The sequence below is a fragment of the Portunus trituberculatus genome, chromosome 48 (genome assembly GCF_017591435.1).
Source record: "Portunus trituberculatus isolate SZX2019 chromosome 48, ASM1759143v1, whole genome shotgun sequence".
Taxonomy (NCBI): Eukaryota; Metazoa; Arthropoda; class Malacostraca; order Decapoda; family Portunidae; genus Portunus; species Portunus trituberculatus.
The window spans coordinates 8,954,972-8,970,924 of record NC_059302.1 but is presented as its reverse complement, the minus strand read 5'-3'; the positions used below and the strand labels follow the sequence as shown (position 1 = coordinate 8,970,924).

The 15,953-nt window shown below is 38.6% G+C and overlaps 1 protein-coding gene across 2 annotated transcripts in view; it reads right to left on the bottom strand.

Moving 5' to 3' along the window:
• Window positions 1-524: 524 nt before the first annotated feature.
• The window catches only part of LOC123498482 (CREB-binding protein-like), a 40,311-nt gene continuing 24,882 nt past the window's right edge, over window positions 525-15,953 (bottom strand). For both annotated transcript variants that reach the window (XM_045245608.1, XM_045245609.1), the window contains exons 8-15: window positions 14,041-15,233; window positions 13,511-13,668; window positions 12,485-12,565; window positions 11,015-11,365; window positions 8,404-8,664; window positions 6,764-8,171; window positions 5,748-6,049; window positions 525-3,177 (exon numbers count right to left, since the gene is read on the bottom strand). In XM_045245608.1, the coding sequence (XP_045101543.1) occupies window positions 1,713-3,177; window positions 5,748-6,049; window positions 6,764-8,171; window positions 8,404-8,664; window positions 11,015-11,365; window positions 12,485-12,565; window positions 13,511-13,668; window positions 14,041-15,233 (5,219 nt within the window). In that variant the 3' untranslated portion in view covers window positions 525-1,712. The remainder of the gene's footprint in view (window positions 3,178-5,747; window positions 6,050-6,763; window positions 8,172-8,403; window positions 8,665-11,014; window positions 11,366-12,484; window positions 12,566-13,510; window positions 13,669-14,040; window positions 15,234-15,953) is intronic.

Below are 15,953 nucleotides of genomic sequence, written 5' to 3'. Positions count from 1 at the left end.
TCCACAGTTCCCTTGTGTATTTCCCATCATGCAGATGATCATTGGTTAGTCTCTTAACATGACCTGATAACTGCTATTCCAAATGAATTAAGTGAAGGGAAAATAGTGATGGTATTTTGGCGCAAGGCTAGGCAACAATCTTAATTTCACATAACCATACACAACTCTCAATATCTAAAATTTATATTCCAGACCTGCCCCAGAGATACGCTGCATGCATTAGTGCTAAAGCTAATATGAAATCTTTGATTTTGATGTTAATTCTACACGTGATAGGTGAGCATATTTAGAAAGTTTCCATGATCGAGGGATTTACGTCTATAATCTGAGAAGCTTCTTCCAATGAAAAAGACTATTTTAGGTGTAACAAATACTACCTACAGTACTCGGGTTTGACCCTCAAGAGAATTTTGTGCCACAAAACTTTAAATTTCATTGAGCTACTTCCTTCATCCATTTTAAATCAAGTTAAATAAGACACCCAATATAGGACTATAATAAACCCTATGAAGTGAAATCTTGTAATTCGTCATATATTTATTATAAAATAATCAAATCCTCTGTTCAACACTTCCTCATTGGTCAACATTAAACATAACAAAGTGGGGGAGGGGAGACCAGACAGTTAAAAAATTTCTTATGCCCATTAAAATACAATTATACAGGACAAGAACAGGGACTCCCAATGAGCAGGTGTTGTTAGACAATACAGTCAACAATTTACATACATACATCACGTTGAGCGTTGGAAAATGTGAAAACAAAATTATCAAATCTTCAGAGAAATAAATTAAAGTCATTAAGAGGACAGGTGGGTGAGAGGCATTAAGACGGGAGGAGAACTGGCTGCAACTCCCTTCATCCTTGGGTGTACTCTTGTATTTCTCCTTGCTGCCCATACAGACTTTGTCCCACAGGTGTAGTATGGGCAAGCAGCAGACAATATATGTATTTCAGTTTCTTATTGGTGATGGTGGCAGCAGCAGCAGCAGCAATCCTTCAGGTCCACCGCATGTGAACACTTTTCCTGTTTGGCCTTTACCCCTCAACTGTCATATCAACAGCACTAGCAAAGAACAGCAACCCTCCCAAGGGTACAGGTGTTACCTACAGGGAATGTCAAAAAATGAAGAGAGGTCACTGTTGAAGTCATGCCTGAACTGTAGTCTGTGACTTGTCAAGGTTGTAAGGGCACAGGAATAACAAAATTTTTACATTTACATACTTCCCTCAGTTCTTTGCAGTAATGTACAGGCACATTTCCCCCTAGTTCTTCCTGTTCTAGTAATTCAGCAAGCTAGAATGCACCAACATATCTAGCTAATAACCTTGGCAAAGACCTATTTGCACTCTTCAAATTATAACCAAGACAGCAACTGCCCAAAAGTAATGACTAATGCAAAATTGTACAAAGTTACTGTAAGAAAATTTTCAATTAAAAATTTTCAATTTTTTCAGTAGTTAATAACCCTAGATATATCCTATGTTCAGCAGGTTACTTGTCTTTTTTAAAGAAATGGCTTGAGTGTTTTGCTCAGGATCTGCAGTATATTCACGAGGTTTGCTTCAAGGAAGCATAATATCTTTACTGTTTTGCAGCTATAAAGTACTGCAAAAATAACAATCACATTTGTAGTCTGTATGAGAATCCATGACTTACATACAAAATATTTACAATGTACTATCTACAAGGGCTAAGTAGCACACTGGTACTATAATGTCTCCACAAATTTAGAGAGTTGGTCTTGTGGTGTAACTTCTGCTTCTGAGGTGGCCACCATACCACCCATCTGCTGGTTATTGGCCGGCTGTAGAGGAGGTAACCCCTGATGAGGCTGATGACCATTCCCAGGCCCAATCTGGGGGAGCAACATGGCATCTCCTGGCGCACCACCACCACCCATTGTTGGGCCTTGTTGGCCGCCTGGATGTGGAGAATGCACGGGAGCTGGATGGTGTGGTGAAGGTACTGGTCCCGCACGTGGGGATGGGATGGGTCCATGATTTCTGGGCGAGGGATTAGGTTGTGGTGACCGCACAGTCTGAGGGAGATTATTTGGAGGGGGAGATGTTACAGTCTGCATCAGCTGCTGCGGGGACGGGTTGGTCATAGCTGACACCGGAGGCATCATTCCAGGAGACATAGATGGTGGTACTGGTTTCATCTGTTGCTGCTGCTGCATGAGCATCTGCTGCTGCTGCTGTTGAGGGAAACCTTGACCAAACTGCCCATCTCCACCTTGGAAATTATGCTGCTGAGGGAAGTTCATCTGTCGTCTGGGTGTGTACATTGGTGCCTGAGGTTGCTGGAAGCCCCCTGGTTGAGACTGTTGTTGTTGGTGCTGCTGTCTGATTTGCATTATTTTATGTTGCTGGTACCATTGTTGCTGATGAGTCATGCTTGCTTGATTTGGTGGTACCCCCATTGGTGGTTGCTGAACCTGCATGGGTTGACTGGTAGCCATTTGTGTTACTATACCACCCGGCATGCTTGTCTGCATGTTCCCCTGTATTGGGGGTTGCATGCCACCAGGCTGCATACCAGGTTGCATGGAACCTTGTACAGGTACTTGGATTCCACTAGTATTTTGGGGCATCATCCCTGGTTGACTAGCACCCTGAGGATTTTGCTGCTGCTGCTGTTGCTGTTGCTGCTGCTGCTGCTGTTGTTGCTGCTGCTGTTGCTGTTGTTGCTGCTGCTGCTGTTGCTGCTGCTGTTGCTGCTGCTGTTGTTGCTGTTGTTGTTGCTGTTGCTGTGGTTGTTGTTGCTGCTGCTGTTGCTGCTGTTGCTGTTGCTGCTGTTGTTGCTGCTGCTGCTGTTGCTGCTGCTGTTGACTTTGTTGCTGAATTTGTCGATGTCTAATAAAAGCTGCCATAAGCTGAGGATGAGTTTTGAGTATTTGTAAAACTTCAGATTGCTGATGAGGACCCGAGGGATTCTTCAAAGTCTGTAAGAGCTGCTGCAAGGCCTGGGTAGCATTTCTTTGTGGTTGGCTACCAGGCTGAACAGGCTGGCCAGGCTGCCCTGGCTGACCTGGGGGTCCCATTACCGATGCTGGGCCAGGTGGGCCAGGTTGATTCATCGGATTGGGTTGTGCCATCATTCCTGGTCTAATGCCACCACCTTGACCTGGTGGCTGTTGCCCTAATATTCCAGTGGGACCAGGATTGGGATATCTGTAGAGGTTAAAAAACTATGTCAATACTCTTTCTTAATCACTACATTAAGTTCAAACACTTAATTGTACACACACAAATATTATAGCTTATCTAATCACATGTAAATAAATAATCAAATGAATAAAATAAATAATTTGTTATATTTACACATTTTACATGTGTGTATTTTGTTATCTACATATGAATCTAGAAGCGAGATTATTTAGCTTGATGCATTTACCTAGTTGTGAGATACAGGAAGAGCCACACTTGGCTTGTGCTGCCCTGCCTCTCCATCTGTTTTTACCCAGATTTTCCCTAAATTCATGTATCGTCTTTGCACAAACTATTTCATCATTAAGTTTGTTCCATGCTGCTATACTTTTCTTAGAATAACTGTATTTCTTTGTCTCTATGACAATTACTCATTTTCAGTTTCCTTCCATGTTCTCTAGTACTCCTCATATCAAGTTTCACAAGATCATCTCTGTTCAGCTTCTCTATCCCTTCCAATATCTTATATAGTGCTATCAAATTATCTCTTTCCCTCCTTTCCTCCAGTGTAGTTAATCCCAGGTTCTTCAAAACGTTTCTTTAGATTTATAGTGATTTTTGTGGCAGCTTTCTGGATTCTTTCCAGTTTCCTGGTGCCTTTTTTTAAGATTTGGTGACAATACTAATGCTGTATACTCCAAACACATACAGGTAACTTTGATTTACACGTGTTTGATTTACGCATTTTTGTTTTAACGTGACTGAAAAAATATTATAATTAATTTAATTTGTGCGATCGGTTTGCTTATACGCGATTTGGCCCAACCGCATTTTCAAACTGAGTGCCAGATGCAATTTCAAACTGCGCACCAGAGTTTCGCAGCTGGTGGGAGCTCCGCTCTTCTCATGCCTCATTTGCAGTCTCCCAGCACTGAGTACAGACAGAATCTCTTCAATCTGCCTATAATTCACCAAGATGGCCCTCAAACATCCTTCATCTTCTTCTGCATGTGGGGTTATTTTTGATAAGTGGATTTTTTATAAAGTGGTAAAGCTCAGAGGAAGATGGTGACTGACTGTGGTGTGAGTGGTGAAGGCAGTGACACAGTGAGTGTTGCGTTTACGTATTCTTTGTTTTGTTGTTTTCTCTTATTATTTTTTGCTTTTCCCTTTACTTTAAATACACTTCTAGTATTTAGAATGGTAAACAATAAAAACATGTTAATTTAGCCAAATAAATAGAGCATTTTGTACAAATTTTTTTTTACCACATTCCGCATCCCCCGTATTATCTATTGTTTCTTACGAGGATTACGTATTTGTTTTAGATGAATTTTGATATACGCAATGCCTCTTGGAACACATCTATCACATAAATCGAGTTACCTGTACATATCATTGTTATTATCAGTTTTGTTTTGTTTTTATATAATATCTTCCTCATCAGTGATAGATTGATAATTTAGTGAGTCTTCCTTAATCCTGGCATTGAAGATTAGGATAATACCATTTCCAGTCTTTGGCTAATATTGTGGGTCACCTTAGCTAGCTGTAAGCTACATTCTTTTAGGTGTGGGTGTGTGTGTGTGTGTGTGTGTGTGTGTGTGTGTGTGTGTGTGTGTGTGTGTGTGTGTGTGTGTGTGTGTGTGTGTGTGTGCGTGTGCGTGTGTTCCATTGCTTAGATGAGGAAATTTAAAAATACAAACAAAACCTTTTCCTCCAGTACCATTGCCACCACTGTTTAGTACCTGTTTAAGCTCTCACTGCTTTGTTATTTATTTCTATTTACAATTTTCCCTAACTGAGATCTGTTACTCTTGATAACTTTCACCACCATAGATGTTATTTTGTCCTCATTCAATTGCTCTTCTATCATCTAATTAAAGTTTACACTTTCTCGTTGCAAGGCATCTTTCTCACATTTGTTTCAACTTTTTTCAGACAAGACACTATACACTCACTCATCATTCACACTCTAAGGCATGTTAACACTAAAGGGAGAGCAATAGTCCCATTGCCAATTACACTATATCCCACAAGCCAAGGCACAAAAAGGATGGTCACACACATCCACAGTAATGGCCAACAGCATACATCCTCTACTTTCATGATGAAATGGTTCCCTACCCTGCATCTATTCTTGTCCTGATTAATGTCATAAAAATCTTTTCCTTTTGATAGTTTTCACATGTTTTCATGTCCCAAAAACCTATAAACAAAACTTCAACCTCTTTCTATAGCATTCTGCCACAGAATATCATTAATTTATTTTTTCCAAAGATTTTCTGGTACACTAAACAAATTGATTTACCTATACTTATAATACCTTTGCCTTCAGATATGGGCTAGTCTTTTAAATAACATATTATGCCACTGCTGTGTCCTTATCCGACACTAACAAAATTCCCTCATTTTCAAAACCCTTCTAGTGTAATGCTATTTAAATATGGTGACCTTTCAGAATAATTTTTCTTTGAAGCTCTAAGCCTCATGTTATCAATATTCTTACAATCTTTACACTCCTTATTTTTCCCCTTTCAAAGTAATTTACAACTGTCTCCCTCTCACTACTATGATTAAAATAAAGACCATACCTGTTCCATAATTGCTCCATGCCTGGTAAAACTCTGTTCTGTTGCTGCTGTTGAGGTTGCTGTTGCTGCTGCTGTTGCATCACAGCATTGGGCTTTCCCATTGGGTTCATCTGTGAAACCTGAGGCCCCATAGTGCCTATTGGTGAGAGGGCATTAGGGGGCATCTGTGGACGCACTTGCTGCTGAGGAGGTATGGGAGGTGGCATCATGTTTGGTTGACTGACAGATGCATTACCAGGATTGCCCTTCCCATAGCTTACAGCAGTACCTGTGCCACTCTGGCGTGCAGCTTCCTCTTGGACCTGTGAAAAGGATAAATTATTTTCTCAAACTTTCATCCCACATTTGCATTGCAATTACAATTATATCAGGGCTGGGATAATGCTTCTTAATGCAGAAGTTTGGTTTTGTCATTTTGCCAATCTTTATCCCCAATTGATAACCTTCGTAAGCTTGCACTGTGACTAGGATTTGAACCTATGTGCCTGAGGATCCACTGGCTGCCAGCCATTGTTACCATTGGACCACAGCACTTCCAGAAACTACTCTTTGGACAACATACAAACATAATGTGACCCAGTCTTTATAAATCATTATTTCTACCTTCCTATAACAAACTTATTTAAGTCTGAGGTTTCCAAAGTCTGGCTCTTTTGACCCTATTTGAGAAATGACACCTCAGTGGGGTTGTTTTTTAATCAGTATTTGTTGGCCTTGACCAGTTCTGCTCCTACATAATAATAATAATGATGATAATAATAATAATAATAATAATAATAATAATAATAATAATAGGTAGGTATATATATATATATATATATATATATATATATATATATATATATATATATATATAGAGAGAGAGAGAGAGAGAGAGAGAGAGAGAGAGAGAGAGAGAGAGAGAGAGAGAGAGAGAGAGAGAGAGAGAGAGAGAGAGAGAGAGAGAGAGAGAGAGAGAGAGAGAGAGAGACTCATTATATATGTAAGTATACCATGACAGGTGAATTTATACTAACCTGTGCAATAGCCTTCATAACATTTGGTGGAGGTGTAGCTTGTGTTGTTGGCTTAATTCCTGGCTGAGTGTTGTGAATAGGACTCGGCACAGATGGAGGGACTGGAGCAGTTGGCTGAGGCATTGAGGGATTAGCTGCCCCACCAACCATACGGGCGGCATTCATCTGTTGCATTCTTCTCTTCATCAATTGCTGCTGTTGGAATCTCTGCTGCATTTCTTGCTGACGTAGCTTTTGTTTAATGTTAAAGCAATACGGTACAACACATCTCTGTTCTTTGCAATTTCTTGCATGGTAACAACAGAGAGCAATGAGCTGTTTACAGATTGCACAGCCACCATTATTCTTCTTTTTACATGATTTTGTGTGTGCCAACACTCTCTTCATCTTCTGGCAAGATGGAAGTCTGCAGTTGGCATCTCTGCACTGTGAAGCATGAACCAAGGACTGAATACATCTCTGTATGGACTGTTTGCGTGCCTCCTGAGGATTGAGATTTTTGTTTTCTGTAGAGACTGATCCATCCTCCAGATCCAAGCCCAGCTTTATCATCTTGTGGTTATGACCTTCAGCCTTGAAACAAGAGGTACAGAGGTCAAAGTCATCACATTCTTGGCAGTGGTAGCGAGTCTCCACATGCGCCTTACAGTGGTTACATGTATATACAAAGCGATCCTGGCCCTGGTTATGAAGTTCATACATCATAACCATTGTAGAGTACTTAGCACGGCGCAAGGACGAAAACTCTAAGTGTCGTTCACTAGCCAATGTTAGGAAGGCATCTCTACCATCCATGAGATCACATACCATAATTGGATCAGGATCTTGAATTGGGGGCAAACTAACAGCTGATTGTGCACTATGCAATCTTATTACAAAGAATACATCCTTGTGTTTCTCCATTGTAGCAAATATTTTCTGAGCAAGATCATTGCAGCCAGCTGCATTAGTTTTGCTCTTAGATTTATTCTTTTGTTGACTTTTACTTTTATTCTTATTTTTGTGTTTCTTTTGACCTTTCTTTTTACCATCTTGGCTAGTTTCCTCTTCTTCCTCTTGCCCCATGGCTGCCTGTGCAGCAGCTTCTGCTGCAGCTGCCTCTTCTTGCTTTCGCTTTTCCTCCTCTTCTTGGTCAAGCTCTTTAATGCTTTCCTCCATAACATTAGGCCAGAAGTCCCCTTCAAAATATGGTAACTCAGCAGGAGATTTCATGTTATCCTCAAAGGCTTGCTTATGAATATCTTTGTAATCAAGAACTATTCGTTCTATTATTCCTTTATCTAACATTTTCTTGTACCATTCTTGCAGGCGCTTTGGTTTTGGGATCTTCTGGTCACTAGGATGGCAGTGAAAAATGTAGTCATCTCCCTCTGAGGGTGGACACGCCCAGATATGTGCCATAGTGTACCTGTGAAAACAACAATATTCATCGTACTTAATAATATCAAAACTAGACCTAAGACTAATACCTATGAAATTTATAAATATTCATAAACTAAATTACTACTGACATTTCCAAGATAAAAATATGTAAAAGTTTCTAAAGATTTCACTAAAACACTTTGTATTGAAAAACAAACCATCTAAAACTAAAAATGAATGATACAAATGATAAAATATCATAAAAAGTATGAACTTACCCCAACTGCTTAACATAATCAAGATAACCCAAAAGAATCTCATGATAAACAGCAGTCCTGTATTGTCTTGGTTTGAAGAAGTGTACACTATCTAGGTATGCTAGGTACACTCTCCTGGTATTAGGTATAGGGCTATCAGATCCGTACTCTTGCACATGCATACCAAAGAAGCAAACATCTTGTCCATCAATATCTTCATAGGCAAAAAGAGCTTTGGCACGGTACGGAAATTCTGGTGAAAGTTGTCCCGTATCAACAAACCTGAGAAAGAGAGTAGTCCAATTATGCATGGATTTTTAAAAATATTCTAAATTTAAAATCAATAATAAATGCTATGAAATATGACAATTTCTAAACAATTTTGTGACCTAACATTCACAGCATTTTTAGCTCAGTAATACTTTTCCAATAACTACCATATATCCATTGAGCTTTGACAGACATTAATAATCTCCTACATAATATCAAAGAATAACCATAAACCAATATCTACTCTGGTGGTGCACAGGAGACAGATGCTCCTTTGTTACCATCAGGTCAGAATAATCATATCCTTTACCCAAAAATAATATTCAACTCTTATGAATAGTAGTAATAATCAGGGCTGTGGAGTTGGAGTCTGAGTCTGAGTCAGAAGGAATCTTGTGTTGTTGGAGTCGGAGTTGATAAAAAATGCCTGACTCCAAACTCAACATAAACATCAGAGACTACGGTAAAAAAAATAATAAATAAATAAATAATAATAACAATAATAATAATAATAATAATAAATAAATAAATAAATAAATAAATAAATAAATAAATAAAATAATAATAATAATAATAATAAAAATCTCACTATAAACATACCGTACACTTTTAATTTTCACCCGAGAGAATGAGAAATCAAACTTCAGTGCTGTCATATATCAGCAGGACAACTAGAAACAAAATGTAAATGAAAAATGACACCGACTGATAGCCCATTACCTGCTACTGAGTGGATGTGTCTGAAGTCTGGATAATTTCTCAATTCAATTTTGGCATTCATTTAAGGGGAAATAAATGTAGATGAATAAGAATTATAAATGTCCATGATCTACTGCAAAAGAATTCAGCAGTGATGGGTAATTCCCCCTAAATGAGTAAACTAACCTTACATGGTCACATGCTAAACAATATACACTTCGATAGATTGAAATTGCAAAACTACGAGACAAAATGAGACAGATATGTCATAACTTATTGACTAACCTTTATTTACTCAGTCATGGGTTACCCTTTTCTTTAGTACCATCAAACAATTGTGGAACTTTTGGTACTACAAGGGAATTGCCAAATAAGATAGCCTTTTTTTTCATTGTGTTGCCCTTGGTCAGTTTTCCTCTCTTATATAAAAAAAAAAAGTGGAAAGCCTTCATCACCGTTGCTCGTGAATGAATGTTCACACAACAAAATTTCGCTACAACAAATGCTTCCTTTTACTACCATCTGCTCATTTGACAAACATCCAAACTTGCTTAAACGAAATTTTATCCAGGTAATTTTTTCCAAGTTTGAAAGCCCCGCCGTATCACACAAGCCGACAGGCTTTTGAATATACCAGCACCTCTCGTGGACAAAACGTGCATCATTCACTCCCCCTAGTTCAAAACAATAACAGCGTCAGCAGCAGCTCGTCTTTTCTCACTCTACATGCCACCAAAACACCCTGCAATGTCGCCTAGAGTTGCTACAATGACCAGGAAGCCTCTTATTCACAGACAAGACTAAAACTAATAGCATTGCTTGCCACCATGGCTTGACTCCATCTACTGTCTCTTCTATTTTCAAATCAGCAGACTCTATTAAGAAGGCTGGTGAGACCATATCTTCCTTGCAAGCTAAAAGAACCACCTGAACTCGTGCTTCTGCAATGGATAAATGGAAAGCCTTGTGGAAATGTGGTACATAAGTTTTGTATGCGGTACAATGATGGACCCTTTGTTTACATTCCACAAGTTGCCAGCTAGTGTTTTTCCCGCTCCATTCTCCCTCCCTTCATAAATTTAAGATCATCAACATTATAAAGTTACTTACATACATACATTAGTGTACATTATAATGACTTAAATTAAACTGCCTAAATGTTTAACTTCATAATTTTTACTTTCATCAAACCTTTCACTGTACTATGATGCACTCTCACTTTGTTTACTTTCAATGGAAGTTCAAGTCAGGGGTTAAACTTGTTATAATTGGTTCACTCAACGAAAATTCACTTAACGAAAGTTTTTTTTAGGAATGTAACCCGTTCGTTAAAAGGGGGTTGCCTGTACTACTTCACACCTGGCAAAGTGCATTCTAATTTTTGCAGTCTGGAAGTGCCTTTGTTTCCCAGCCTCACTTTCACTACAACCTAGAGGTTCTTGATGGGCTGCAAAATAGTCAGCCAGACGAATGTCTAAAAGACTGCGGTACACATCACTTAGGAAAGACATGCAGTTGAGTCACTCCCCTGTACAAGAATACACCCTATATTTACAAGTCAGGGTTGGAGTCAGAGCCAGATACATAAGATATGGAGTCAGAGTCAAATGTTTTGGATACAGACTCCACAGCCCTGGTAATAAGGATTTGCTGGTCCACTTACCTAGTTTTCATTCCACCTTTGACTTCAACAGTCTTGTCAGTTGATGATACAACCCTGATGTAAACCTCTCCAGCACCTGCTTCTTTCTTTTTCAAGAAGTTATTCACTCTAGTTTCTAAGAAATTACTCAGTTTTGTGGTTGGCAGCTTCTTTGCTGTAAATTTATTTTCTTTACGAGTCTGGGATTTCTTTTTGAGGCAGCCATCACAGACAAACCCTTGGGGCCAAATGCTCTCCATGTATAATACACATATTTGGTGCTGTTTTCGGCCACAATCAAGGCACTCTACCAGAGGTTCTAGATCAAGAGCATCATTTTTCATCTCGGTAAACTGGGATTTCTTGATTATCCTGTAAAATATAAATTGAATTTAGTGAGAGACAATCACACTCACACTAACAATCACACTCACACTCTCTCTCTCCACATGCACTAAACTGAAATATTCAAGACAAGAGGACAAAAAACAAGAAGAGGACAAGAAACCATATATTTACACTAACTGTATTTCCTACCACAAATTGTGATACCTATATTTATCATAAATATTCATAGCTGAAGTAAACACTGTGTGTGTGTGTGTGTGTGTGTGTGTGTGTGTGTGTGTGTGTGTGTGTGTGTGTGTGTGTGTGTGTGTGTGTGTGCTAACCCTCCCCCACACACACTAGCCATAGCACAAAAGTTACTATGGGGCTCAAATTTTTACAATACGTTTGATGTGTAATTTAGGTGCTAGTCTGGCAAAAGCAATGAATTGTGATGATGATGTAAAGGTATACAAAAGCTTTGCTGTGTCTTATAATTAAATGTGAGGAAAAGAAAGAGAGGCTGAAATAGATTACTGCAATGCACTCAGGTACTTTGATTTTGAGGAGAGAATGAGAAGTGAGCTAGTGTAAGGGACATATAAAGGTGGACTGGATACTTTAAACATAAGCAAAAATCTACAAAACAAGAAGACAAAGTGTTGAAATATATGAAAAAGGAGGAATAAAAAGTTGAGTGGGATGTAGTTCATGAAAGTAAAGTATATAAACAGCAAAATGAAGACTTTAGTTGTAGTCACTCTATTGACAGTTCTTAAAAAATGTAAGTATACCATAAACTCATCATTAAGCGTCTTCCTGTAACTTTACTGACCATTATGGAAGAAAAAAAAAAAAAAAAAAAAAAAAAAAAAACTAAGCCTTTCATTTTCATTAGAAAATGTGAGGTTAAAGGCTATTCACCAACTTTCTCAAGAGGTTCTGTTCTCTTTTTGCCAATGACATGGAGGATGCACTTTTGTTAAAAGTAACCAAAGTTAATAAAGTATAAGACTGGAAGTTTCCCAAACTCATTGTAGAAATAAAAGGCTGAAACACAGAAAATCACTAGATGCAACTTTGAGAAAATAAACTATCATTTTAATGAATTGTCGAGCCAGCAATCAAAATACCCATAAAACAAACTAATCAAAAGATACTCACAAAGCTGGCTGTGATGGATCGTCTCCCAAGGTGATACTGTCTCCTTGAATGTCATTGAAGCATCTATAGCAATATGTATATCTGAAAAGATATGTCATATAAATATCTAGAACATCATGATTTTTTTTATTTAATAATATGCTCCATTATAATTTGTGAGGTAACTTCTGCTATGCATGCAACACACTCATCCATCCAACCATTCACACACACGTAAGATAGAGAAAATTTATTTAAAACCATAGTGACATATTTCTTACATCTTTAGGAGCAGTGCTTTCATCCCCAAACAATTTAGTCATGCAAACTATTGGTCATCGTTACACATATTAGTTTTACCAGGTTGCTGGAAACACCAAAATGTTACTAGATTATCAATTTTGCCAAACTACAATTAGTTACACACAAGTCAGGGAAATGGAGGGTCCACTATACTTTGCCATTTCCAGAAAAAACACCTGTGCCAATATTCTTTGTAAAGATCAAAACTATTTATTCAATATTTGCATTGCCCACTAGTGGCATCTTTATCTATCTGTCTACATAACATAGAAGACAACACAGCCCTGCTGTATCCATGACAAGTCCCACACCTGAGCCTATTGATAAGTTTTAAGTAGTGTGACCACAGCTTCAGAACTCAGAACAAGGGATAAATGTAATAGCTCAGAATCTCACAGAGGTAAGGCAACACTAACATACACAATGCAAGTAAGCTTCTTAACCTCTTATGTTATTTTCCCCTGTAGCCATTACTATGGTTTGTAGGACACTGAAACTCAGCAATAGACATTGCTTTGAAAAAGGGATGTTTGCAGGCCAGCAAATTCTTGTGGAAATGTGAAAATGTAGAAATGCAGATCAACTATAAACACTACCTGTCCTCTATGTTGCATCAACTCAAGATGCTGCCTGCCCTTTTCAGGTTAATCATACCTCCCAAAGTGAATCTGCACTAAACAATTTGATTGCTAACAAACTGATAGTGTATTTACTGCTAGAAATCTGACCACATTTCAAACAAACCTGTTCTGATAGCTGAAATATTTGGCATCACGAGGGATAGTACACAGCTGCTTTCCATAACAACAAAGAACTTGTGGGTTGAATGTGTACTTGCGACCACAGCAGTATCCTAGTTGCTGCATAACAGGGTCAATCTCAGCTTCAAACACTTCAGCAAGCTGAAAACAAAAATACATGAGTACAAATGTCATCCATTGATATATGACAAATTGTTGCATAAATCACTTAATACAGCGTAACAAAATGCTCCACTCAGGACTTAACAGCATTATTAGTATACTCCTGCTGCACCACAGACGTTAAATTGTACAGTAAACATAGAACTTGCCTTTCAAAATTGGACAGCATATAAGACAGACAAGTCTTCAAAATACTTTTCTATGCTTCTCTATTCTCTAATGCACTTGTAGTCTACTAACTTTATAAGAAATAGTCTACTAATTTTATAAGAAATTATATACAGATCAGTGTTATACAGAGTAAATATTGTTCAAAGGCTTAATATCTACAAAAAGTATTTCATCACTTACTTTTGTGCAATATCTGTAAACACGGGATGTTTTTCTGTTGTATATCCATGCATTATCAAACATTAGCCATACATCATCCACGTAGTCCCAGGGATCAGTGTACTGGCCTGTATCTAACTTGCGTTTTATTGTAGATAAATCCATTGGTTTCTTGATGATGTCAAAGTAATCTGGGATACCAAGAGCCTGGGGATCAACAGGTTGACGAAAAGGTATAGACTCTGGATCTTGCCGATACAACTTCTCTAATGTAGGAACCAAATGTTGCCTTAATTCATCTGGTTTGAAGAGTGGCGGGCGATCCTTAGGGGCAGGAGCACAAACCACAGTTGCTGGTTTGGGTGGCGTTGGAGCAGGTCGCCTGGGAGTTACTGAACTGTTGGCTGGTTTGTCTCCTTTGCTATTTCCACCTTCATTTGAATTACTTGACTCACTCGGGGTTCGTGATGCTGGGCTTTTAGGTTCTTGTTTCACAGGAGCCTCTTCTAAAGTATTTAGTTCCATTGGCTCAGGCTTTGATTCAACCTTCATTTCTTTCCCATCACATTCTTCGGGTTCACTTCTAATTTCTGGAATTTCTATCTTAGGTTGTATTTTGCAAGGCTTAATGTCTGATTTATCATCAGTCATCTCTGATGGAGTAGATTGATTGCCGATGGCATTATCCTTTGTGTGAATTGATGTTGACATCACTGTATTCTCACTATTTGCTGTAGTAGTTATTGTGCCTGGCTGCACAGAAGGCTGAAGAGAATTTTCACCACTTGATGTATTGGCCATGGAACATGTGGTGGACTGTGAAGAAAAACTCACAGATATACCCAACGTGGCAGCAACCGAAGACACGGGAATAGCAGGAGATGTTCTGTTTGACATCTGGTTCATAACAGCAGAATCATTGGGAGTACTATAGGGAGGTGGGGGAATGCTGGACCTGGACCCAGGCATTATATCACTTGGAGGAACACTAACAGGAAACTGCCCAGAGGAGTTTGCCATGGTATTGTTACTAGTGGTAGGAGTTGTAGTGATGGGGCCACTGATTGGAGGACCACCCATCACCATCTGATTGCTAGGTTGACATACAGATGTTGGTTGAGAGACTTGATTATTAGCCACTGAATGGGTGGCAGGAATCTGCAGACCCCCGGATGGGTGTGTCAACCGAGGACCTGGAGGACGGGTTACAATACCTGTACAAAGAAAGTTAAGAAAGAATCTGAAGACATACAGTGAAAATAAATGCAATCTGTGCACAATAATTCAGATGAGAGAGAGAGAGAGAGAGAGAGAGAGAGAGAGAGAGAGAGAGAGAGAGAGAGAGAGAGAGAGAGAGAGAGAGAGAGAGGAGGGGGGAGGCTGTTGCACAGACTTTTAATATTATTTATCATTAATAGTAATTGAGCCAGCACTCTCTACTAGTAACACAGTGTGTGTCATCTGCAGACATGTTAGCACAGACCATCCCATTCCACTCAGTTTCAATCTTATGAACATTTCCTACTTAACCTCTTCAAAAGCATGACATGTTTTAATATTTATTTTGCTTACTATTTGGTACTTTTATACAGCTTCAGAAACTTATATGGAGATTCAAATAGTTAATACTCTAGCTAATAATCTTCTGACCTCCATAAACCCTTCCTAATGGTAAATCAAATTGTCCAATCATACCCAAAACTCATGGTAAAAATGCATCCCAGTACTGAAGGGGTTAAGCTCTTCTTTTACTAATACAAATATTCATAAAAATATCTAACAGCAAGACATATTATCCATGTTTGCCTCAGTATTGTACTAAAAGTAGAACTCCTCAAGGTTTCCCTCTATCCTCATAAAAGCACTTTCCTTCCTATAAACTCTCTGTTCATAATAAGTAAAGCCTTTTCAGTTTTCATCTCTTTTACTACCTC